At 44.9% G+C, this 25,082-nt stretch overlaps 2 protein-coding genes and 1 long non-coding RNA gene across 5 annotated transcripts in view; 1 reads left to right on the top strand and 2 right to left on the bottom strand.

The window, feature by feature from the left end:
- LOC114431377 (NACHT, LRR and PYD domains-containing protein 3-like) overlaps positions 1-25,082 on the bottom strand; it is a 114,660-nt gene that overhangs the window by 33,180 nt on the left and 56,398 nt on the right. Inside the window, exon 8 of one of the 2 annotated variants that reach the window (XM_028399007.1) lies at positions 2,035-2,211. In XM_028399007.1, the coding sequence (XP_028254808.1) occupies positions 2,035-2,211 (177 nt within the window). Of the gene's footprint in view, positions 1-2,034; positions 2,212-6,965; positions 7,095-25,082 lie in introns of both variants that reach the window. The other variant, XM_028399006.1, reaches the window with a different exon arrangement.
- LOC114431385 (uncharacterized) lies at positions 21,454-21,971 on the bottom strand. The gene is made up of 2 exons (XR_003670079.1): positions 21,876-21,971; positions 21,454-21,565 (listed from the first exon to the last, which is right to left on the bottom strand). It is a non-coding gene; the product is annotated as an uncharacterized LOC114431385 (long non-coding RNA).
- LOC114431380 (uncharacterized) lies at positions 22,087-24,748 on the top strand. 2 transcript variants are annotated; one of them, XM_028399010.1, is made up of 5 exons: positions 22,087-22,304; positions 22,545-22,646; positions 23,491-23,590; positions 23,847-23,951; positions 24,213-24,748. In XM_028399010.1, exons 1-5 carry the CDS (start codon positions 22,129-22,131, stop codon positions 24,675-24,677), a joined length of 948 nt encoding a protein of 315 aa, XP_028254811.1. In that variant the 5' UTR covers positions 22,087-22,128; the 3' UTR covers positions 24,678-24,748. The 2 variants fall into 2 exon arrangements, with proteins under 2 accessions (XP_028254811.1, XP_028254812.1); XM_028399011.1 differs by lacking the exon at positions 22,545-22,646.

Genomic DNA, 25,082 nt, shown 5'->3' with positions numbered 1-25,082 from the left:
ATGAAACACCTGCAGGACAGTGTTTGTTCCAGGCTTAAATCCACATGTGCTGTGAGCTGCCTCTTGGTGTTCAGTCTTTCCTGTGTCTGCTGTACTTTTGGTATCTTCTGTCCTGACTCTTCCTGACCTCTTCACCTCTGCTTCTTCTCTCACAGCTTTGACTTGTTGTTCTTCATCTGGACAGATATCAACATCAACATCTTTCTCAGGTGTCAGATCTGCTGCCTCTCACCTGCTCATTAGTTGACACATACAGTTCTGTCATGAGAATCATCCAGCTCTCCTTATCTTTACTTTAAATCAGTAAACACTGAGAGCTTCCTCCTGTTTCTGGGCTCCGGTGAAGAACATGTGTTGTATATGAGCTGGGTTCTTCAGGTCCACATCAGTCTTTAAACGTCCTCTTCAGCGCCTCTCTTTGATCTCTTTTGTTTTCCTCAAAATCAAACTATTACAAACTCTGATCAGCTCTTCTCCTCTGATGGACTGTCTCTGACTTTTCCATCATACTGCTGGCAGCACAGAGACAGAGTCCTGAATCCAGGTCCTCCAGGTTTCTGTCAGGGTGCCATTGTGACGAACATAAAAAATGTCACGTTTATGTAATTTTATTTACTTTATTCTGGAAGAATATTTCTTTAAAAGGAAAACAATATACTAATATGGGCTGTAATGGCCAATGTGTATCCGTCAAGTGCGATTGTGATAGATTGATTTTTCTTGATTCATGTAATTCATGTGGAATCTAACGGATGTTGAAACATTGAGAAGGTTTTATAAAAAAAACTGTAATTCATGTGGACTGCTAAGGAAAGAGTAAAAAGGCTATAAAAGGGTTAAAAACACTAAATAAGCTGTGAATATCTAAGATGGGGTTTAACCTAAACCACTGATCTATAACCTGCTCACGTAGCCTGCTCATGATGGATTACTTATGCCTGCAGAAGCAGGAAAGGGGAGCTCACTGGCGGATTCTTCATTCTGCATAAAGCTGCCAGACAGGAAGAATCGAGTGTCAGGGTTATTATTGACAGGTCTTCCCTTTTCAGGTAAAGAAACTCTTTTAACTGTGGCCTTGTATGATTCAGACAGTGTTGGTAGATTTGTTTATGTTTTACGAATGTTCACAAAACAAGAAAAACATGTAATAGCATGTTGCTAACAGACGCTAATTTCAAGTTATCTGTTTTAAGTTAAAGCTAGACTCATAACCAGAGAGTAAGCACGCTTATATCAAGTTATGAGGTGAAGTTGGTTACATGTGTGACTGTGAAATGAAGATGCATTCGTTTCTTTCTAAACGGAATGTTTGAGATTAGTGCAGCATATACACTGAACATGTTTGGATGTTTCTAATATTTTCAGCTAAACCTCTATTTTACCTTTTGAACACATGATTTTGAAGACTAACCTGTTCAAGACAGATGAAGATAAAACCAAACGTGTCTATATGCACGTTTCATGTACAGGCAAGTTATTGACTCTACTGTGAAGGTGAGATCTGATCATATGTGGCAGGTCTGGTTTAGATGTCAGGTAGACTAGGTGGGAGTCATTTAGTGCTGATCTCAAAGGGTCTTGTAATTTAATGTTTACACAGGTTTGCAGTGCATGCCAACGAGACGTAAAAACGTAATGACGTGCCTTACGACAGGCGCGTACTCAATGACGTAGTCTTTTTGAGAGGAGTGCCGCGCCTCACTGTACAGCTGACATTTTAACAACAGAGAATGTTAACAAGCAAAGACGGACTGCTCTGCTGCTCCAATAAAACATCACAGTTTATAACAGTCTGCTTACATGGCACATTACATGGAGAGTTGCTTTTATCCAGCAAACGTTACACAATGAGTTAAAAACAAAAACAAGAATTGCCTGTTTATTTTGTATGATTTACTCTGTTTGGCTGGCGGGCCAAAAATAACACATTTTAAGATAGAAGCCGCGGGCCATAGAAAATCCGACCACGGGCCGCAGTTGGCCTGCGGGCCGTAGTTTTGACACCCCTGATCTATGATAATAATGACAACTGACCTCAGAGCCTGCAGTCTGCAGTGAGGACTCTGCAGTCCAACACACAGCTGCTCCACTCCTGAATCCTGCAGGTTCTTGTTGCTGCTCAGGTCCAGTTCTGTGAGATGGGAGGGGTTGGACTTCAGAGCTGAGGCCACCACTTCACAGTGAGTCTCTGAGAGTCCACAGTAAGAAAGTCTGTCAAACACCAAAAACAGAAAACATGTTATTAAAGAAGACACTTAATGTGGACCTTATTTGAAGACAGGTGGACACGTCCTGTTGGACATGTTGCTCTTCACATCAGTGGTTCAGCCTGTCTGATCTGACTGTTTGACATGAAACAATAATCCTCATCAGACTGTTAATCTGTGCTGTAATCTGCAGATGGAGCAGAGAACATGGAGTTCTGTAAATATTCTGGATGATTCTGACCGTGTGAAAGCAGATCAATGTGACATCATCAACATGATGTCATCACTGTAACACTGCAGCTACAGTTACACACTGAGGCTGATCATGGTGTTCAGAGATTTAATAAACCTTCAACATAAACACATAAACACAGCTGAAGAACATCTGAGACAAAGACCCAGCTGACACATGGACCTCTGAAGAACCACACAGTGTGGATCTGTGAAAACCTGAAACGCTAATCTACACTGATTCTCAATCATCATCACATCTGGACTCACTGAGCCTTCCTGCAGTTCCTCACAGCTGGAATCAGTCTCCGTCGTCCCTCCTCTGATGTGTTGTACTTGCTCAGGTCCAGCTCCTTCAGAACCTCCTCTGACATCTGCAGCATGTAGGCCAGAGCTGAGCAGTGGACCTCAGAGAGTCTCTTCTCTGATCTGGTCCCTGACTGCAGGAACTCTTGGATCTCCTGATGGACTGAGAGGTCGTTCATCTCCATCAGACAGTGGAAGATGTTGATGCTTCTGTCAGGAGAGATTTCATCAGTGTTCATCTCCTTCAGGTTGTTGATGGCTCTCTGGATGGTTTCTGGTCTGTTCTCTGTCTGACCCAGCAGGCCTCTGAAGAGTTTCTGGATGATTCCTGGTCTGTTCTCTCTCTGAGCCAGCAGGCCTCCTAAGAGCCTCTGGTTGGACTGCAGAGAGAGGCCATGAAGGAAGCGAACCACCAGGTCCAGGTGGCCATGTTTACTCTGCAGAGATTTCTCCATGACTCTCTTCAGGAAGTCATCAAGAGAGGAGTGTCTGTAGTCGTCTCCCAGGAAGTCCTTCAGTCCCTCGGTGGTCCTGTTGGTGTAACAGAGGATCAGGTGGAGAGCAGCCAGAAACTCCTGAACACTCAGATGGATGAAGCAGAACACCTTGTCCTGGTACAGGCCTCTCTCCTCTCTAAAGATCTGTGTGAACAGTCCTGAGCACACTGAGGCTGCTCTGATATCGATGCCACACTCTGTCAGGTCTGATTCATAGAAGATCAGGTTTCCTTTCTGCAGCTGCTCAAAAGCCAGTTTCCCCAGAGACCGGATCATCTCCCTGCTCTCTGGATTCCAGTGTGGATCTGTCTCAGCTCCTCCTTCATACTTGACCCTCTTCACTTTGGCCTGAACCACCAGGAGGTGGATGTACATCTCAGTCAGGGTCCTGGGCAGCTCTCTTCCCTCTCTGCTCTCCAACATGTCCTCCAGAACTGTAGCAGTGATCCAGCAGAAGACCGGGATGTGGCACATGATGTGGAGGCTTCGTGATGTCTCGATGTGGGAGATGATCCTGCTGGCCTGCTCCTCCTCTCTGAACCTCCTCCTTAAGTACTCCTCCTTCTGTGGGTCGGTGAACCCTCTGACCTCTGTCACCATGTCCACACAGTCAGGAGGGATCTGATTGGCTGCTGCAGGTCTTGTGGTGATCCAGAGGCGAGCAGAGGGAAGCAGCTTCCCCCTGATGAGGTTTGTCAGCAGCACATGCACTGAGGTAGATTCTTTGACATCAGTCAGGACCCGAGTGTTGTGGAAGTCCAGAGGAAGTCGACACTCATCCAGACCGTCAAAGATGAAGAGCACCTGGAGGTGCTGGAAGCTGCAGATTCCTGCCTCTTTGGTTTCAGGGAAGAAGTGATGAACAAGCTCCACCAAGCTGAACCGTTTCTCTCTCAGCACATTCAGCTCTCTGAAAGTGAATGGAAATGTGAAGTGGACGTCCTGGTGGTCTTTGTCTTCAGCCCAGTCCAGACTGAACTTCTGTGTTAGGACTGTTTTCCCGATGCCAGCCACTCCCTGTGTCATCACTGTTCTGATTGGTTCCTGTCTTCCAGGTGAGCCTTTGAAGAGGTCTGCTGGTCTGATGGGGGTTTCTGGTCTGTGTGCTTTCCTGGATGCTGCTTCAATCTGTCTGACCTCATGGTCCTCATTGACCCCTGCAGTCCCCCCCTCTGTGATGTAGAGCTCTGTGTAGATCTGGTTCAGAAGGGTCGGCTCTCCTGCTTTAGCGATGCCCTCAAACACACACTGGAACCTCTCCTTCAGGTTAGACTTGAGTTTACGTCCACACTCTGCAGCTGCAGATCCTGAACAAACAGTAAATGTGATGAGTGACTGAACTTCCTGACAGTCTTCAGTCAGAAGTGACAGATGTGCTGCAGATGTCTGCATCATGTTAACAGCAGAGTTTGTAGATGTAAACTTCATTTCCTCTTTCCATCATGTTAAAGCTCTTAAATCCTCTTACTGATCTGCAGACGCTCAGCCAGCTCCTCCTGCTCCATCCTCCTCAGGAAGTCCACCGTGATCTGCACAAAGGACTCTCTGCTCCTCCTCTGCTCTTCATCCTCCTCATCCTCCCTCTGGCTCTCACAGCATTCTGGGTAATCTAGACTCAGAAGCTTCTGGATCTTCTTCAGCTCGTTCTTCACAAAAGTGAGGATGTTGTCCTCCAGCAGCTGGAACAGAGAGACACAAACATCAGGTCCATGTTGGACAGACTGACAGTCCGCTGGTCTACAAAGTGCAGCATGGAGACACAACAACACAACACATGGACCAGCAGCTGTTCTACATGTACACACCAGAAATATGGAGTCCAGCTGTGTCTGATGCTGCTGGGCAGACGGACCACCGGGAGTCTCTGAGCTCTGCTGGTGGACTCTGTGGACCAATCAGGAACAGTTAGCCCACATGATGTCACATGATGTCAGCACACATGCAGAAACAGCAGCTGCTTCCAGAGTGTGTGTTCTGTGCTGAACACACACGGCTGTGCTCTGAAACAGGCCGTCAGCTCTGAACCTGCAGCTGTTTGAAGCAACTCAGATCTTACTGCTTCAAGGAAGACCGGCTTTCTCCTTTAAAGTTAATGAAGGCACCCTTTGACCGATCACTCCTCAGAGACACACAGCTGGGTCCTGGTCCTGGACCTGGTTCTGGTGAGTCTGGTCTCTTCTTGTTCCTGGTACAGAGATAGAAATCATCAGCTGATGTTTCAGTGACTGCAGGAGGAAGAAGCAGCTACCAGAAGAAAGGAGCCGTGTAAGCAGCAAACAGGAGACGAACATGGATGAGACGGCTGGACAAAAGCAAGTATCCACAGTGTGGAAATACTTCACCAAAACAGAGAAAACCGTTAGTTGCAATATATGCGAGGCTGTCCTAAAGTACCATGGCAGTACCACTACAATACATAACCATTTGAAGCTACACCCTGTCATGGCTAGCTGCTGCAGCAGCAGAGAGAACCGCCAACACCAAACAACAACAACAACGCAGACCAGGAGCGCAAGAATAGGATTATTAAAGAGGAGGTCTTTGACCAAATAACTGTTTGTAGCTCACTGGAAAATGTTTTTTTCTTTCACTTTCCTTATGGCGTTGCACTGTGGTGAGAAATAAATTACATCTGTAAACTTAATGTAACGCTGGACATTTATGTTTATTGGTATCAACTTTTTATCCGTTGTTGATCTTGTATTTCAAACAGTCTGAGGCACATTCAGAGGTTTTGAACCTCCATCCAATGACCACCACTGGCAGCATCGGTGGCGCATAGATTTAAAAAAACTTCTGGCTAATATTCGACTATTCGTCGACTTTTAGTAAGAATTCGATGAATATTAAAATTCAGTATTCGTGAATGTCCTAGTATGAATTTGACACCTCATGAACCAATTGGTTACCCACAGCCAGCAGGTGTGCACACACTGGTGCTTAATTGTAGACACACCGATCAGGTTTAAGCACTATAAAAAGGCAACAGGCAAGTTCAATAATGCATCAGACTTGGAGAAATTCAAGCCCATGTTGTCAATGATCAACAAATTTTCAATAATGTCCAACAGGCCGTGTCCTTTAAAAACATCCAGCTGTGATGAAACAACTGTATAAAGTGCCGTTTGAAAGAAATTCAGGCAGGTGAAAGTCCTGCGGCATGAACATGTGTTGGTATGTTGTGTTCACTAAGTGTAGCATTGTGTGCTGCACACAACCTTTGTACAGTACATGTCATTTTACTGTACAGCAGAAACTGGTTTCATCAACACCCATAATTCACAGTTCAGTACCTTCCACCATACTCCCCCTTCCTAAACCCCATGGAGGAGTTCTTTTCAGCACGGCGGTGGAAGGGTCATGTTCTTTAACAATATCTCAAAAAGAGAAAAATAATCAGACCCAGACTGCATCATTAGAAAGGCAGAAATGTTCCAAGTGTTTCAGATCCAGTGCAGCAGTGTGTCAGTGGTTCAAATGAACCATGTGGCACCAAAATGGGCTTTTGGTGAATTATTGTACAGTTTGAATTAAGTGTTTCATTTTGGAAAAGATCTGAGATGCTCTGCTCCTTGTGTGTAGATGTGTGGATCGTGTGTAGAGTTTTGACAAAATGAGCCTTGTTTTTAAAACCGTGCCTAAGAAATCGTAAAAAACTGTAAAGTGCTCTGAAACAGGCCGTCAGCTCTGAACCTGCAGCTGTTTGAAGAAACTCAGATCTTACTGCTTCAAAGAAGACCGGACTTCTCCTTTAAAGTTCATGCAGTCATCCTTTGACTGATCACTCCTCAGAGACACACAGCTGGGTCCTGGTCCTGGTCCTGGTCCTGGTGAGTCTGGTCTCTTCTTGTTCCTGGTACAGAGATAAAAATCATCAGCTGATGTTTCACAGTGACTGCAGGAGGAAGAAGCAGCTACCAGAAGAAAGGAGCCATGTGTTACTGTGTGTGTTACTGTGTGTGTGTGTGTGTGTTACTGTGTGTGTTACTGTGTGTGTGTGTGTGTTACTGTGTGTGTGTGTGAGTGTGTGTGTTACTGTGTGTGTTACTGTGTGTGTGTGTGTGTGTGTGTATGTGTCTGTGTGTGTATGTGGGAATCTTGTCCTTCAGGTGAACCAGTCTCTGTCTCAGTGTTGTCATAGGTTTGAAATTTCAAACCTATATATGCAGTCCAGTGCAGTGAGGAATGCTCTGATCTGTACATTGGAGAAACTAAACAACCACTCCACAGAAGAATGGCTCAGCACAGGAGAGCCACCTCCTCAGGACAAGACTCAGTTGTTCACCTCCACCTCAAAGACAAAGGACACTCCTTTGAGGACAACAATGTTCACATTTTAGACAGGGAGGAAAGGTGGTTTGAAAGAGGAGTCAAGGAAGCATCTATGTTAAGCTGGAAAAACCTTCCCTTAACAGAGGTGGTGGCCTCAGACATCATCTTTCTACCACATACAATGCAGTGATTCCATCCATTCCCAGGAAGTTTACACATACTCACAGCAAGAACAAAGGGCTGTCAACCAGTCCCCCTCCGGCAGTTTCATAGTCGTTAGCCAGTCGTTAGACACACCTGGCCCAGTCAGCCAGAACATCACAGGTAAGTATGGAAAGTTTTACCCAGACCCACCCACTGAGGTCTGTAACCACATATAAACCATGTTTCCCCACCAAACAGTTAGAACTGATGAAGCTGCTTGGATGAGCAGCGAAACGTCTTCTAGAAAACTCTACAAGTCCAGACGCCTTGCTTCAATCTTCTCTACGTATGATGACCTGGATGACTGAGAATCTTCATCAACATTTGTAAACCATGAGTTAGTTTGTCATGTGAGCAGACTGTCTGTTATAAACTGTGATGTTTTACTGGTGCAGCAGAGCAGTCCGTCTTTGCTTGTCAGCTGTACAATGAGACGCGGCACTTCTCTCAAAAAGACTCCGTCATTCAGTACGCGTCTGTCGTAAGGCACGTCATCACGTTTTTACGTCTCGTTGCCATGCACTGCAAACCTGTGTAAACATTAAATTACAGACCCTTTGAGATCAGCACTAAATGACTCCCACCTAGTCTACCTGACATTTTACTGATGTCTGCTGCTCCTAAACCAGACCTGCCACATAGGATCAGATCTCACCTTCACAGCAGAGTCAATAACTTGCCTGTTGCTCTGTTATCACAACCACACAGTTTCTGAATGTTTTAAATTTATGCTGTATATTCACATAACATTTTCTGATCTGTTCATCTGAATGCTAAGATGTTATTTTGTTTGTTGTGTAAGATGTAACATATTACAAAACAGCATACACAGTTTTTTATTATTTAAAATAATGACATCGGGGACTGTTGGCCCTCTGAGACTTTCGCATTATTGAATCTGGCCCTTCCCGAAAAAAGTTTGGCCACCCCTGGTCCACACAGAGACAGTCAGAGACAAGAGTCCTCACAGAGACACACAGACAGACAGAGTCCTCACAGAGACACACAGACAGACTCACCGTCACACAGAGAAAAAGAAGCTGCGCCACAAGCGGAGGACAAAGTGAAAGTAAAGTTTGATCAGACTCACCGAGCAGTCAGTTCTTCTTCCTCTTCCTCCTTCCAGTGTTAATTTTGTTGACGAATCATTTTCGTCATAGTTTTCGTTAACGACCTTTTTTTGCTGATAAAAATGAGACGATGACTAAATAAAACTAACGCACGGTGCCAGAAACGAAGATGAAATTATTGATGGAGACGAGATCCAATCAGAGCAAATTTTGTTTGTGGAAGGGAGGGACCAATCAGGAGACGGCGGCAGAGAGCCAAATGAAGACACCGCTGCTGATGGTTTTACAGCATGTGACTGTTTCTAAGTCACTGAAGTGTTTTGCTGTAGTTATGGAGGATTCATGAAGAAGGATTGATTCAAATAACACAAGTTAAAGCTGTGCCTGTTTTTATTGCACAATCAAACCTTAATTATTTCATGAAAAAATATACATCATAGAATTTTAAAACTTGTTGTGTTTATGCTTCGTAAAGAAGAAAGCAGGGTTTCCTTTTTGGTCTCTTTTATTTACCTCCTGCTTCCAACTCGTTAGCCATAACACATGGGAACAGTCACACATACTTCTTCATTAGTTCCTTTTCTACATCACATACATTGTGACAGGTAAGTAGTGCATCCTAGTGGTACACATGTGTAATTACGACTGATCATCACAAAATTCTTTGATATTTAGTCAACTAAAAATAGACTAAAAGTTAAAAAATGTCAATGACTAAAATGTGACTACAATCAAATGACATTTTAGTCACAAGACTAAAATAAAAACAAAATCAGAAATTGCTGCCAATTAACACTGGTGTGTGTTACTGTGTGTCTGTGTGTGTGTTATGGTGTGTGTGAGTTAATGTGTGTGTGTGTTACTGTGTGTGTCTGTGTGTGTGTGTGCGTTACTGTGTGTGTGTGTTACTGTGTGTGTTACTGTGTGTGTGTGTTGCTGTGTGTGTGTGTTACTGTGTGTGTGTGTTACTGTGTGTGTGTGTGTCTGTGTGTGTGTGTTACTGTGTGTGTGTGTTACTGTGTGTGTGTGTGTCTGTGTGTGTGTTACCTGTTCATGTTGCTGAGCAGCTGCAGTGACAGATGTGCTTCTTCCTCTCTTTATTCTCACAGAGCCCTGCAGAGGACAACACAACACAAAGGCTGCAGTTTGTGACACAAAATGGCCGCTTTGCTGCGCTGGTCATGTGACATAAGAGAGGGCGTCATAATAAAAACTACAAGCATCTACTAAACTTATTTTAGAGGCCAAAACAACACAAAGGACTGAAAAGCGTCACAGAGTGAGCAACAATCAACACACAGCAAAGTTTACAACGTCCATGTGGACAAAGGAGCTTTTACAGGAAATGTTCCAACAATCACAGAAATGCTGCCGACACCATGACGTCATCAATATAGTTCAAACAGAAATCAAGACGAAGACATGAAGGACACTTCAACACCTGAGGGACGAGACAGAGGACAGACTTCATTCAGGCTGCAGCAGGGAGCTGCTGGACAAAAGCTCCACCTCACTGAGCTGACCGTCCACACAGAGACAGTCAGAGACAAGAGTCCTCACAGAGACACACAGACAGACAGAGAGTCCTCACAGAGACACACAGACAGACAAAGAGTCCTCACAGAGACACACAGACAGAGAGTCCTCACAGAGACACACAGACAGACTCACCGTCACACAGAGAAAAAGACGCTGCACCACAACCAGAGGACAAAGTGAAAGTAAACTTTGATCAGACTCACCCGAGCAGTCAGAGCTGTTCTCCCGTGGGCATAGGCAGTATAGGCAAACGCTAAGGGCTTCGTACATCCAGGGGGCACCAGAAATGGAGGAAGAAAAAAAAAGCAGCTTCCACTCTTCTTAAAACTAGTTGGTATAATGTCTTCAGAAAAGATTAACCTCACATTAATTTAACTGCATAGCAAAGTCTACTGAGAAGTAATAGTAATAAGAACAATAATAATAATGTAGCCTACTTTCTGAAGACGCCCCTCCTCCTCTGAATAATGGACTTTGCTACATGGTGTGTTGATTGTTCAACAAGACACAACATGTCAAAACTTCCCCAACTGTCTGGTGCGGTGCCCAGGGGAGGAAACAAGCAAAGCAGAGGAGGAAACACTCCACAAAGACAGAGGTAATGTGACTGTAAAGATTATGTCAATTATATTATTTTGCTGTTGCAGAACGATGATTAATTAATAATGTTATTAACAATTAGCATAACATGGTTTGCTAATCAATGAACAGCCAGCGCTATCTGTTAGTTTTACATCAGCTCATGTTATGGACGAGCCTAGTTGTTATGGAAACAGTCATGTAACTCCCCGTCACTCCTTCCTCAGGCAAACGTGTAACATGAGATCTATTCAGCGGGTGTTATACAGTTAATTTACATGGTTATCTGATGTTTCCCAGCTTGTTGTAGTCAATCAGAATGTTCTACATAGTTGTGAGTCTAGCTGTTTGTTGTGTTAGTTCCTATAGTCTAAAGTGCGTTTATCATGTTAAACTTTACATCAGTGTTAAAGTGCACATCATTAATGTCAGAGCATAACTTAGCATTCCCTCATGCTGCATTATACTGCAGCTTACTGAGTCTTTGCATTCTGCTAATTAGCATTTCACTGTTAAAATTGACTTTGTTACTAATATAATTTGTAAATCAGATAAAGTACACTGTGTATTATACAGTACAGTCTGCATCATGCATGTATCTCTAGGTTTGTCATTTATATTATTTCATGTTGTTTTATTCTTGACATCATGTGTTTATTATTAGACTGCTGTCACACACTGCTCTTCTGTCTTCAGAGGCACTGCTGAGCAGCACCACCCAGCACCACCCAGCACTGATGCAGCAGCTTCAACCACTCCTGTCACCTCCACCTCAGCAGCACCACCCAGCACTGATGCAGCAGCTTCAACCACTCCTGTCACCTCCACCTCAGCAGCACCACCCAGCACTGATGCAGCAGCTTCAACCACTCCTGTCACCTCCACCTCAGCAGCACCACCCAGCACTGATGCAGCAGCTTCAACCACTCCTGTCACCTCCACCTCAGCAGCACCACCCAGCACTGATGCAGCAGCATCAAGTGGACCTTCTGTTTCTCCAGTAGAGGGAAGTGCAGCTGGCAGCCATGTACATTATCTTGGCAAAACAATCCAAAGTGAACTGATAGAGTCCATCAGTTCTAAAATAATAGAACCATCAAAATCTCCAAATATTTCTCCATCATTTTAGACTGCACCCCTGATCTGAGTCTTAAGGAGCAGCTCTCTGTCAGGATAGTGTCACAGGAAGACATTCCTCAAGTAAAAGAGCATTCCCTGTTCTTTCTATTGGCAGAGCAGTCAACAGGAGAACATTTGTCATCTCTATATTGCTTATGTTCAGTATGTATTTCTTTCATTCTAAGTATTTTGAATGTGAACTTGCTTTATTTAAATAAAAGAATGTCTAAGACAAACTATTAAGTTTCTTATGAGTACATGTACACTAGCAGAGGAATTTACTGCGATGCAACGGGGCGCCACCTGAAATCTTGCCTAGGGCTCCAAATTGGTTCGGGCCGGGCCTGGACGGAAGTGAAAATCCTCTAATGGAAACCCAGAAGAAGAAGAACATGGACGGTCTGCGCAGAGAGCTGATGCTGTGTGCTAAAGCTTGTTACACACTCCACGAGAATCCAGGTAACAAGAACAATGTTCGTTTGGGGCCGACATACTTCACTAGAAACATGTGCAGAACTCCTCATACGACCCTCCCACCGCAGCACACACACACACACAAGTAAGGACACAGGTTGAAGACGTTTCACTGCTGAACGTCAGCAGAAACAGTTTAGTGAACATGTTTGAAGCTCAGCAGCAGCAGCATTATGTTACTGTTGGAGATTTCACAGTTTTGCATGTTTGCCCAAATATCTGTTGACCTGAATGAGGGATGATAACAAGCGATGTCCAGAGAGGAGGACGCGTATCTTCATGATAACAACAGGTCTGACAGTACAGTTACTGGCACGGGAGTGACTGCAGCTGAGCTGACAGATGTCAATTTTTTAACTACTTTCCGTTTCAATTTTGGAAAATAACCATACACCAAACTGAGAAAAGTCTGTAATATAGTTGTGGAAGATTCCAAGGAGTGGTTGAATTTAGTTAAATTGATTACGACGAACAAGATTTTCGGTGGATTGAGAACAGGGGCTCTGTGCTCCAGCAGCCTCCAGGCTTAGCCTGACCTGCAAGCTGAGCCACAGAAGAAACCACCACACTCCAGGAGCACCACACTGGGGGTGTGTCCAGCACCACACTCCAGGTGTACCGGCACTACACTACTCTTCATTAAATCTGCTATAATGGCTAACAAAAAGCATAAAGACAACACACATTGCATCTGATATGGCCAGGTTAGTGAATTATTGGAGCAACAGAAAACATTTTACAAAGAAATGCTACAGCAGCAAGAAAGAAATTTCAAAGCTTGTGTGAACACATGTCGTTTGTCTCTCATATTAAGCAGGTCTCCAAGACCGCTTTCTTTCACCTGCGTAATATTACTAAGATCAGGAGCATCCTCTCTCAGAGTGATGCTGAAAAGCTCATCCATGCTTTTGTTACTTCAAGACTGGACTACTGCAGCTCTTTATTGTCAGGATGTCCACATTACTCCATCAACAGCCTGCAGCTGATCCAGAACGCAGCAGCTAGATTTCTGACAGGAAGCAGGGGGGGGGGGGGGGGTGATATCTCTCCTGTTCTAGCGCCTCTTCACTGGCTCCCAGAGGACTCAAGAATACACTTCAAGATCCTTCTTCTAACCTACAATGCTCTTCATGTACTTGCAGGTTTACTTGTAGTTCCTAGGATTCATAGAAGTAGAATGGGAGGACGAGCTTTCAGCTATCAGGCACCGCTACTATGGAACCAGTTACCAATCTGGGTCCGAGAGGCAGACACTGCCTCCACCTTTAAGACTAGACTTAAAGCTTTTCTGTTTAGTAAGGCGTATAGTTAGCCTTAGACCTAGTGTGTAGAGCTTGTAGGTATAGTAACAGTCTCAGCCACAGGTAGAACAGGTGTCATAGGGCCGATAAAATCGTAACTTTTAGCACAGCTATGCTGCTCTAGGCCTACGTTGTCGGGGGGCACAAACATGATCCTCTGAGCAGTTTCCCCCTCACCCTCTGACCTCTCCTCTACTCTCCTTAGTCTGGCTCATACTGTCATGGTTTCAGCCAGGTCTTTTATTTTGTAGTTCATTTTCTGTTTGTATTAGGTTTAGTTTTACTAGTCACTTCCTGTTTTATTTTGAAACTCGATCTTCCTCTTGTGTTTCAGTTCTGTTTACTTCCCCTTCCTCATGTGTGCTCCCTTCCCCCTCCTGTGATTACCTGCTCCGCCCTAATGTGCTTCACCTGTGTCCAATTGTCTTCCCGCCCTCCTGTGTATAAAGCCTGTGTGTTTCCTGCCCCTTGTTGCCAGTTCGTTTTTGTGAGTCTTCCATGCGAGTCCAGTTCCATGCGTCCAAGTAGCCTTTCTGCTCTTGTGATTTTTCCCTACGTGTGTCAGGGTTAATATAAGGTGGAGGACACAAATGCAGCTGAGCCGGAAGTATCAGGCAATTCTCAGTGTTTTAATACAGGCAAGGTTCGGTACACAGAAGTTCAGTCCGCGAGGCAGAGGTATCCAAAAGGGCACAGGCAAAAACCAGTGGTCAAAGTCCAAAGCAGTAATCAGTACACAGGAGTACAGTCCATGAGGCAAAGGTATCACAAAGGGGCGAAGGCAACGAACAGTAGTCAGATCCAAAATAGTTCATTCACAAGGGACTCCAAAACTCACTCAGAAACTCCAAAACTCACTCGGAAAACTCACTGGGGAAATCACAAGAGCGGAAGGCTACTTGGACGGCTGTGTCGCAGGATAACTCACAAGACGAACTGGCAACAAGGGGCAGGAAACACACACAGGCTTTATACACAGGAGGGCGGGAAGACAATTGGACACAGGTGAAGCACATTAGGGCGGAGCAGGTAATCACAGGTGGGGGAAGGGAGCACACATGAGGAAGGGGAAGTAAACAGAACTGAAACACCAGGGGAAGATCGAGTTTCAAAATAAAACAGGAAGTGACTAGTAAAACTAGAACTAATACAAACAGAAAATGAACTACAAAATAAAAGACCTGGATGAAACCATGACAGTACCCCCCCCTCAAGGAACGGCTCCCAGACGTTCCACTAGAAACCACCAGTCTGAACAAAAATACAGGGAGCAAAAAAAAAAAAAAAAAAAAAAATCAGTCTAATAAGAGTCCAGAAAACAAAAACTCAGAAAACTGGGTAGAGACCCAGCGTGACGAAGTCTGGGGGGGCTCAGAGAGCAAGGCCAGAGGCTGAGAAGGCCGAGATTTCCCAGGGTCGAGAGAAACTGCAGGGGAACACCAGAGACGAGGTTGCAGACCCTCCAGGGTCTGGGCGGAAGAACAACAGAGATAGAGACACGGCCCCTCCAGGGAAAAACAACAGAGACAGAGACGCGGACCCACCAGGGTCCGGGCGGAAGACCACCAGCGATGGAGACGCGGACCCTCCAGGGTCCGGGCGGAAGACCACCAGCGAGGACGAGACGACAGACCCTCCTGGGTCCGGGCTGAAAACCAGCGAGGAAGGCAAGACGACGGACCCTCCTGGGTCCGGGTAGAAGACCAGCGAGGAAGGCGAGACGGACCCTCCTGGGTCCGGGCAGAAGACCGAGGAAGGCGAGACGACGGACCCTCCTGGGTCCGGGCTGAAGACCAGCGAGGAAGGCGAGACGACGGACCCTCCTGGGTCCGGGCAGAAGACCAGCGAGGAAGGCGAGACGGACCCTCCTGGGTCCGGGCAGAAGACCGACGAAGACGATGGGGCTGACCCACCAGGTCCAGGGCAGACGGTCAGCGGCGACGAGGAGGCCGACCCACCAGACGAGGAGGCTGACCCTCCAGGGTCAGGGCAGAAGGTTGGCGGAGACGAGGCTGTGGACCCTCCCGGGTCCGGGCAGAAGGTCAGCGGAGACGATGAGGCTGACCCACCAGGGTCAGGGCAGAAGGTCGGCGGAGACGATGAGGCTGACCCACCAGGGTCAGGGCAGAAGGTCGGCGGAGACGATGAGGCTGACCCACCAGGGTCAGGGCAGAAGGTCGGCGGAGACGAGGCTGCGGACCCTCCAGGGTCCGGGCAGAACGCCGGCGAGGACGAGACAGAAGACCCTCCAGGGTCCAGACTGGAAACCGGCGCTAGAGCAGAAGACCCTCCAGGGTCCAGACTGGAGACCGGCGCTGGAGCAGAAGACCCTCCAGGGTCCAGACTGGAAGCCAGAGCCGAAGACGAGGCAGAAGACCCTCCAGGGTCCAGACTGGAAGCCAGAGCCGAAGACGAGGCAGAAGACCCTCCAGGGTCCGGACTGGAAGCCAGAGCCGAAGACGAGGCAGAAGACCCTCCAGGGTCCAGACTGGAAGCCAGAGCCGAAGACGAGGCAGAAGACCCTCCAGGGTCCAGACTGGAAGCCAGAACCGAAGACGAGGCAGAAGACCCTCCAGGGTCCAGACTGGAAGCCAGAGCAGGGGACCCTCCTGGGTCCCGACAGGAAACCAGAGCCGAGGACCCTCCGGGGTCCGGACAGGAAACCAGAGCCGAGGACCCTCCGGGGTCCGGACAGGAAACCAGAGCCGAGGACCCTCCGGGGTCCGGACAGGAAACCAGAGCCGAGGACCCTCCGGGGTCCGGACAGGAGCTCGGGAGCGGTGGACCACCGGGGTCAGGGCTGGAGACCAGAGGCGAGGGACCACCGGCGTCGGAACTGAAGACCAGAGGCGAAGGACCACCGGCGTCGGGACTGAAGACCAGAGGCGAAGGACCACCGGCGTCGGGACTGAAGACCAGAGGCGAAGGACCATCGGCGTCGGGACTGGGGCTCGGGAGCGATGGACCACCGGGGTCGGAACAGGGACTCGGGAGCGGTGGACCACCGGGGTCAGGACGAGGGCTCAAGAGAGGAGGCCCACCAGGACCGGAGCTGAGGCTTGGGAGCGGTGGACCCCTAAGGTCAGGACAGGAAGCTGGGGACGGAACCCCACCAGGACTAGGACAGGAGACTGGGGACGGAACCCCATGAGGAGTGGAACTCGGAGACGGAACCCCACTAGGATCAGGACTGGGACCCGGAGCTGAGGGTTCATCAGGGCCTGGGCTGGAACCCAGGGTCGAAGACCCTCTAGTGTTGAGGAAAGGCACCCCCACAGTCAGTGTCAGTGCCGCAAACACACCAAAGAATAAAAAATCCACAAGCTCAGCAGATAAATCCTTGGGGGCAGCACAGAAACACCCACCCTCGGGTGGTGCAGGAGAAGGCGACGTCATCTGGAGATCATCTGGACATGTGGTCTATGCAGTCCACAGCCTGTTGGAGCTGGGCTTTCTCTTCAGAAATTCCTTCCCATAAAAATATTACCTCCACTGGATCCTCCATAGCTGCTCAGTCTGCTGCGTCCAGTTATGGCCAGTTCGTAATGTCAGGGTTAATATAAGGTGGAGGACACAAATGCAGCTGAGCCGGAAGTATCAGGCAATTCTCAGTGTTTTAATACAGGCAAGGTTCGGTACACAGAAGTTCAGTCCGCGAGGCAGAGGTATCCAAAAGGGCACAGGCAAAAACCAGTGGTCAAAGTCCAAAGCAGTAATCAGTACACAGGAGTACAGTCCATGAGGCAAAGGTATCACAAAGGGGCGAAGGCAACGAACAGTAGTCAGATCCAAAATAGTTCATTCACAAGGGACTCCAAAACTCACTCAGAAACTCCAAAACTCACTCGGAAAACTCACTGGGGAAATCACAAGAGCGGAAGGCTACTTGGACGGCTGTGTCGCAGGATAACTCACAAGATGAACTGGCAACAAGGGGCAGGAAACACACACAGGCTTTATACACAGGAGGGCGGGAAGACAATTGGACACAGGTGAAGCACATTAGGGCGGAGCAGGTAATCACAGGTGGGGGAAGGGAGCACACATGAGGAAGGGGAAGTAAACAGAACTGAAACACCAGGGGAAGATCGAGTTTCAAAATAAAACAGGAAGTGACTAGTAAAACTAGAACTAATACAAACAGAAAATGAACTACAAAATAAAAGACCTGGATGAAACCATGACAACGTGTTCTCGAGTAAGTTTTGGATTCTTGTGTTTTTTCCCTACGTGTTTTCGAGTAAGTTTTGGATTCTCTTGTGTGTGACGTGTTTTTTTGGATTTGACTACTGCTTTTTGCCTTTGCCTTTTGGATACCTCTGCCACGTTGACTGATCACCCGTGTACCGAACCCTGGCTTATATTAAAGGAACTGAGTTTGTTTTCACCTCCGGCTAAGTCTGCATTTGTGTCCGCCATCTCACAACCCCTGACACATACTGGGCAATATCATCTCATAATCTGTGTTTACTGTCTTCCTCGTAGTTTTGTGCCTCGCTCTCTCTCTTTGCAGGTCTCAAGACCTGCATGCTGACCTGCAGTCCGGCCCCTGATCTCTCCTGTGCTCATCGACTAGCCCCTGCTGCTCATCTTTGCTTTGATTACTATCAAATTACTATTCCTACTTATGGACTGACGATATATATAGATATCTATTACAATATAATCACTGTTTCATCTTGCTGTCATGTTTGCTCTGTACTGTATCATGTTTGTATCATTTTTGCTCCTCTCTCTCTCTCTCTCTCTCTCTCCTTAACCTCTCTGTCCTGACTAGCAGCAGGACTGGTTCCCCCTTAAGTTGATGGGTCCTGTTCAAGGTTTCTTCCTCTTAAAGGGAGTTTTTCCTTGCCACAGTGCTCTTAGGGGGGTTCGGGTTCTGGGTCTCACGCTCTGAGTTTCTGTGAAGCGCTTTGAGACAATTTCTGATTGTAATATGCGCTATATAAATAAAACTAAATTGAACTGAATTGAATTGAAGAGCAGATAATAAATGCATAATTGAAATAAAAAAGTAATGTATTCTAGACAACACATTGTGAGGACAGGAACAGAAAGTGTAGTCTCTAGAGGAAGGGTTAAACTATCGCCATATGTCCACTAGGCCGAGGGCTTTGCACATGCCTTTCATAGCAGAGGCAGACCTGGGCAGCCGTTGCGATGGGGTATCACCAGGTGAATTTATTGTAAAACAAAAAAACAACACAACCCCAAAAAATGTAAAACTAAACCAATGAAACCCCAAATAAGAAGCAATCCCAAACTTACTTAAACTCAGGAGAAACGAAAGGCAACAGGGAAGGTGACAAGATGATCTGGCACAGACACAGGTGAAACACATTAGGGCGGGGAAAACAATTAAAAAAGGTGGGAACACTGGGGAAGTAAAACACACGGGGCAATCACAAACAAAAGAAAACACAGGGAGCCCATATTAATAGTCTTAAAAGAGTCAAACAGACCATAAAGTCCAAAGCGCTAACCCTCCTGGGTCCGGGTGGAAACCCACCAGAGACGGGGGTCGCGAACCTTCCAGGGTCCGGGCAGAGGGCCACTGGAGATGGGGTCGTGAACTCTCCAGGGTCCGGGCAGAGGGCCACTGGAGACGGGGACACAGACCCTCCAGGGCCGGAGCAGGAAATCAGAGCTGGAGGTCCCTCCGGGTCAGGGATTAAACCCAGAGCTGGGGACCCTCCAGGGTCAGGACAGGAAGCCAGAACTGGAGGTCCATCTGGGTCAGGCGGGGCAAACAATTACAAAAAGCAGGAACACAGGGGAAATAAAACAGTAACTTCCAGGTCCAGTAACTTCACAAAGTGCAAAAATAACAATGATACCAAGAACTAGATGACAAAACAGGAAACTAACCAAACCCACAAAAAACTAATCATGACATATGTATGCTATAGAATTTCCGGTAACACTTTATTTGAATGGGTGTGCATAAGGCTGACATGACGCTGCCATAATCATGACATGACACCTGTCATGAACATCAATGAATGCTTATGACAGTTGTCATAAGGTGTCAATCGGTAAATTATGTCACTTTTGATGCAAAGTTGACATTGTTTCAGATGTCTTTGTTATGACAACTTGACATTAACCAAGACAACATAACCTGTCATAAATATGACATAGCAGACCTAATTGTCAAACTGTAAGAAAGTATTGTTTTATATCTTTAACATGACATTAAGCTATCATATATGGTTGGTTTTGATATTGGCTGTCATGACACCATTATAATTGTGTCATGAATCTTGTCCTTTTCATTAAGATGTCATAAAGTGTAATTACAAGGTCAAATCAGTTTATAACAGTGTCATGACTGTTTTCTGTGAATTCAAGTAAAGTGGAACAATTTTGCATTTTCATTAAGATGTCATAAAGTGTAATTACAAGGTCAAATCAGTTTATAACAGTGTCATGACTGTTTTCTGTGAATTCAAGTAAAGTGGAACAATTTTGCATTTTCATTAAGATGTCATAAAGTGTAATTACAAGGTCAAATCAGTTTATAACAGTGTCATGACTGTTTTCTGTGAATTCAAGTAAAGTGGAACAATTTTGCACTTTTCACTAAGATGTCTACGAAGTGCACTACACTATCAAATAACCGAAATGCCTTAACAAAAACAATACACAAGTCAAGAGATAGTTTTCCTTGCTGTATTTGAACACAAACATTTGAACAAAAGGAACTGTTGTTACATAAACAGTGTCATTTAACATCAACATAAATGAACACTCTTAAGTGTATTTATACACTATTGGGAGGAGTTTTCCACTTTTTTTCTTTGCTGTGATAATTTCAGCCATCTCCTGTGTTATAGCTCCCCTGCAACGCTCTGCAAATGCAGACATCTTCTCATTAGCTTCATCTCGTGGAAGCAGGTCCTTGAAGGTGTCTGGAAATGTGATTGCTAGTTCAGCAATCACAGCTGTTCTCGCAATTGTGTTGCGGTCGACGTTAATTTTGGCGAAGGCCTTTTTCATGGATCCATGCTTATTGAATATGGACAGGACATTCTTGTAGCGGCGGATAACTCCATCCGTTGTGGTCACTGGTCACAAAAACAAACAAAAAAGGCATCTTAATTCAGACATGCATTGGCATTGCTGATTGGGCACCCTAAAGGTACTGTAATACTATCAAATGAGAAATAATCCCACTTATCCTACTGCTGGTTTAACGTGCATCCTCCTTCTAGGCTTGTTCTATTAGATTTAGCTCCTTTTGTACCTGCCTCTGTAGCTAGCAATATTTGCCATGACCAGCATGGAAGAAGGATGCCCAACAAGTAATGTCCTCGCTTACCTGCCTCTGAAGCTGTACAAAACATAACCACCTTGCACTGTGAACCTAATGGTACAGTAAGTAGATTTTTTCTTATTCGTTTCAGAGGTTAAATATCTAACAAAACCAGATTAGAGCACATAATAACCTGCGGAGAATTAAAAAGCTGTACATCTCTCTGTAATTGCTGAGTAATTGCTATTATAACAAATATGAGGGCAGTTAAGTAATCGTCAACTTTACAGTTGAAAAGCATTTGATTAAAAAGATGATCAATGCCTGAACTTACTCCTTGAACGGCTATGAGAATCAGGGTGTTTTTTGGACTTATTGGTCTTCTTCTTTTTCTTTTTCTTTTTCTTCTTTTCCTCTTCTTCTGAGGATGATGAGAAGCTGGAGTCTGAGGAAGGACAGGGGGATGTCGAAGTTGAAGATGAAGCAGGTTCCAGAGCAGTCTTTCCAGAGCCTGTGAGGAGGGGGGTGGGGGGAGATGGACAAGTATAAGAAAACAAAGTGTATAAGAAAACAAAGCTCAAAAATATAAGAATATACTTTTTTCAGTGCAGTTCAACGCACTCTTAGTACTGAAAGGCTAAACTTTGGCAAATGCAATATTGCAGTTGTTTAGAATTAGCAAGATGAAAATTGGAGGGAATACTACTCATGTTATAACCGGCTGCCTTGACTTTACCTAAAACAGCAAAGACTGACATAAATGTTATTAAGTCTCCCCCAAATAAAATCCAAATTACATGTTTCCCTTTAGCTTAGCTTACCTCAGATGGCAAACTTTGAGGGTACTTTGTTTCCTTGGTGTTGTTTCCTTATTTACGTTGCACAGTTGCACTCCTGTCTGTGTTGATCGATAACTGTCTCTGGACGGTCAGGTGATGGTGACGCTACCGCTTACGCGCGCATTCCAGCAATGAGGAAGAAGTGACGTACTCCCTGATGTTGCTTCCACTGCAAAGAGGCGCGACTGCAACACCGCGACACACGCGACACGCGACCGGACCAGTTGTCAATGCAATGGCACTAATGGAAGGACTTCTAAAAAATATTAGGCTTTCAGATACAAAGAAGAACAGAAGAAGAACAGTTAGATGGATGCAGAAACATGGTATCCTGAGGAGAACGATGAAGTGCGCTAAATGCAATCGTTGCATGCACCTGGTGACATGTCACGTCAAGGATGGGCTGTGGTGGTAAGCAGAAGCTAACTCTTACTTGCTAATTTAGCTATTATAGTTTGGTAAGAGAAGTTATTAGCCATCAAGGTGGACAACATAGCAGGAAGTAGAAAACGTTTGGGCATTATCTTACTGTAACATTATAAAACTTTTGGAAACCTCTATAGTATATTCTAGTTATAACATGTATAACATGCTGTTTGATATTTTATATGGGGTAGCCTACTTCTCAGCATTTTGCCTTCCTTTTCTTAGGGTCTGTAAGCATCATAAAAGTTCCCCACGGTCTGTACGCAATGGCTCAATATTCAACAAGTCTCACATTACTTTGATAAAATGGCTGGAGTTCATGCACAGGTACAGTATTAAAATATTAAAGAAATAAAATGTTAGTAATATATTTAGCAGTGTGATTTATAGATATATTTGATGTAGGATTCCTTACTTGTAACTCAGCGTGTCTAATTCTTAGCACTGGAGCTATTAATGTCCTATAAAATAACTATATCTAACTATAAAATAACACCTACACTCACCAGCCACTACATTAGGCACACTTGTGCAATCTAATGCAGTCCAATACAACAGCTCTTACATAAATTAAATAGATTTTTGGTGACATTGTCAAAAAAGTGAAAATTCTAGTTTATTGAGGATACAGTGGATGAGTGAATGTACTTGTCAGGCTTGACAACACTTGTACAAATTTACACTACCGTTCAAAAGTTTGGGGTCAGTTGGAAATGTCTTTATTTTTATAAAAAAAAACATAGATAACATTAAAGTAATCAGACATACAGTCTAGACATTGTTAATGTGGTAAATGACTATTCTAGTTTTAATGGAATATATACAAAGGTATACAGAGGCACTTTTCCAGCAACCATCACTCCTGTATTCTAATGGTACATTGTGTTAGCTAATCGTGTTAAAAAGGCTAATTGATGATTAGAAAACTCCTGTGAAATTATGTTAGCACAGCAGAACTGTTATGCTGATCAGAGAAGCTGTAGAACTGGCCTGGTGACCCCAAACTTTTGAACGGTAGTGTATATATGCAAATGTATATGTGCAATATACTGTGCAGAGATATGTAGTCTTGTGTTACATAGTACAGTTTAATTTTAGTTTCATGTCAGCACAATTAAATGACAAGATAATATGCCATTTGGGTTTCTTAATTATTTTTTCCTTTCTTCAGGTTTGCACAAGGTTTGCGGTTGAAGCAACTTGACATGATCACTGAGGGGATAGCTGCAAGCTCCAGGACATTAACAAGAATGGCAAAAGTACTCAGAAAGGTTGTCACATCACATACTGGTCTCTAATTATAAGTACTATAATTAATTAAGTTAAATATATGCTTTATAAATCACCATAGATTGTTGGATTTAACATTGCTACACAATACACACACTCAGTGACACATGCAATGCATATACTGTACATTGCAAAGCACAAACTTTTTTTCTAAACGTGTGCATAAATATTTGTCAAATTCCATACTAAGGCTTTGTTACCACTCAACTTGATGATGTTTTAATTCTACATTTGAAGGTTTGCATCGCTGCCCTCAAGCGACTGAGGAAAAGAGGAATGAGGATTGGTGGTCATCATCGTTTTGTTGTTATCGACGAGAGCAAATTTGCCCACAAGCAAAAGGTCAGCTGAATATCTGTTCTATGTTTAGATCAAGATTTTTATGGCAAGGGGCAGTGGTGCAATAAAGATGGTTAACATTGACATAAGTGTCTATGATTTGAATGACATGAGGAATCAGACAGTTGATTGAATAAGCTTTACATGTGGATTGTGCAGCACACCCTCTTGCCTTGCTATAGTGCCTGTGGCAAGGACACAATTAAAAAATGTGATACAGCCCAAACCTTATTAAAATATTTGTCATTTCTTTTTTACTTTCAGTACCATCGTGGTCGATGCGGCAACACTTGGCACCGTGAGCGGCAGTGGGTCTTTGGGATGCTGGAGGTTGATGGGAATTCTAGAAGACCCATTCTGAGACTTGTCCGGGATCGCACAAGGCAAACCCTTATAGGCAAAATTAGACGCCATATCAGACCCAGAACATCCATCCTCACTGATGAGTGGCGTGCCTACAAGGGGCAACTTGCAAAGTATGGATATGGTCAGTATTCTGTCTGCCATAAAAAAAACTTTGTTAACCAGGAGACTGGTGCTCATACTCACCATATTGAGCGTGCATGGCAAAACTACAAGCTGGAAGTATGGCGCCAGAGAGGTAATCGTACTCCTGAGTCACTGAAGCTTCATCTCAAGATGATAGAGTGGCACCACTGGTTAGGTGTACGCCATTACAATGGTGTCTTGGGCAGACTTTTCCATGATGTAAAAAAACAAATCAAGTGAACATCAAATCTGACTCTGTGCACTGTCTGCTGGCATCTGTCCTGTCTGTCCTGTTGACACAAACTTTTCCTTAGGGCACCTATATTGCAATTATACAATTTCTCTTCTGACTAAATTCTTGCTTGTGTTGCATGAACTCTCAGATATATGTTGCTTTAAATAAAATTATCTGCTCTGGAACCCTCTGCTTGTGGACAAATAACTTAACAGTTCCTTTTGTTCAAATGTTTGTGTTCAAATACAGCAAGGAAAACTATCTCTTGACTTGTGTATTGTTTTTGTTAAGGCATTTCGGTTATTTGATAGTGTAGTGCACTTCGTAGACATCTTAGTGAAAAGTGCAAAATTGTTCCACTTTACTTGAATTCACAGAAAACAGTCATGACACTGTTATAAACTGATTTG

This window comes from Parambassis ranga, unplaced genomic scaffold (assembly GCF_900634625.1).
Source record: "Parambassis ranga unplaced genomic scaffold, fParRan2.1 scaffold_73_arrow_ctg1, whole genome shotgun sequence".
NCBI classification, from domain to species: Eukaryota; Metazoa; Chordata; class Actinopteri; family Ambassidae; genus Parambassis; species Parambassis ranga.
Note: the sequence above shows the minus strand (reverse complement) of the source record. Positions and strands in the feature narration are given on the sequence as shown.

Excerpts from the sequence above, each read along its gene's own strand:
- LOC114431380 (XM_028399010.1), top strand. The coding sequence starts at position 22,129 with ATGGCACTAATGGAAGGACTTCTAAAAAATATTAGGCTTTCAGATACA. Across the intron at positions 22,647-23,490 it reads TGGCTGGAGTTCATGCACAG|GTTTGCACAAGGTTTGCGGT; the intron begins GTACAGTATTAA and ends TCCTTTCTTCAG. Across the intron at positions 23,591-23,846 it reads TGGCAAAAGTACTCAGAAAG|GTTTGCATCGCTGCCCTCAA; the intron begins GTTGTCACATCA and ends CTACATTTGAAG.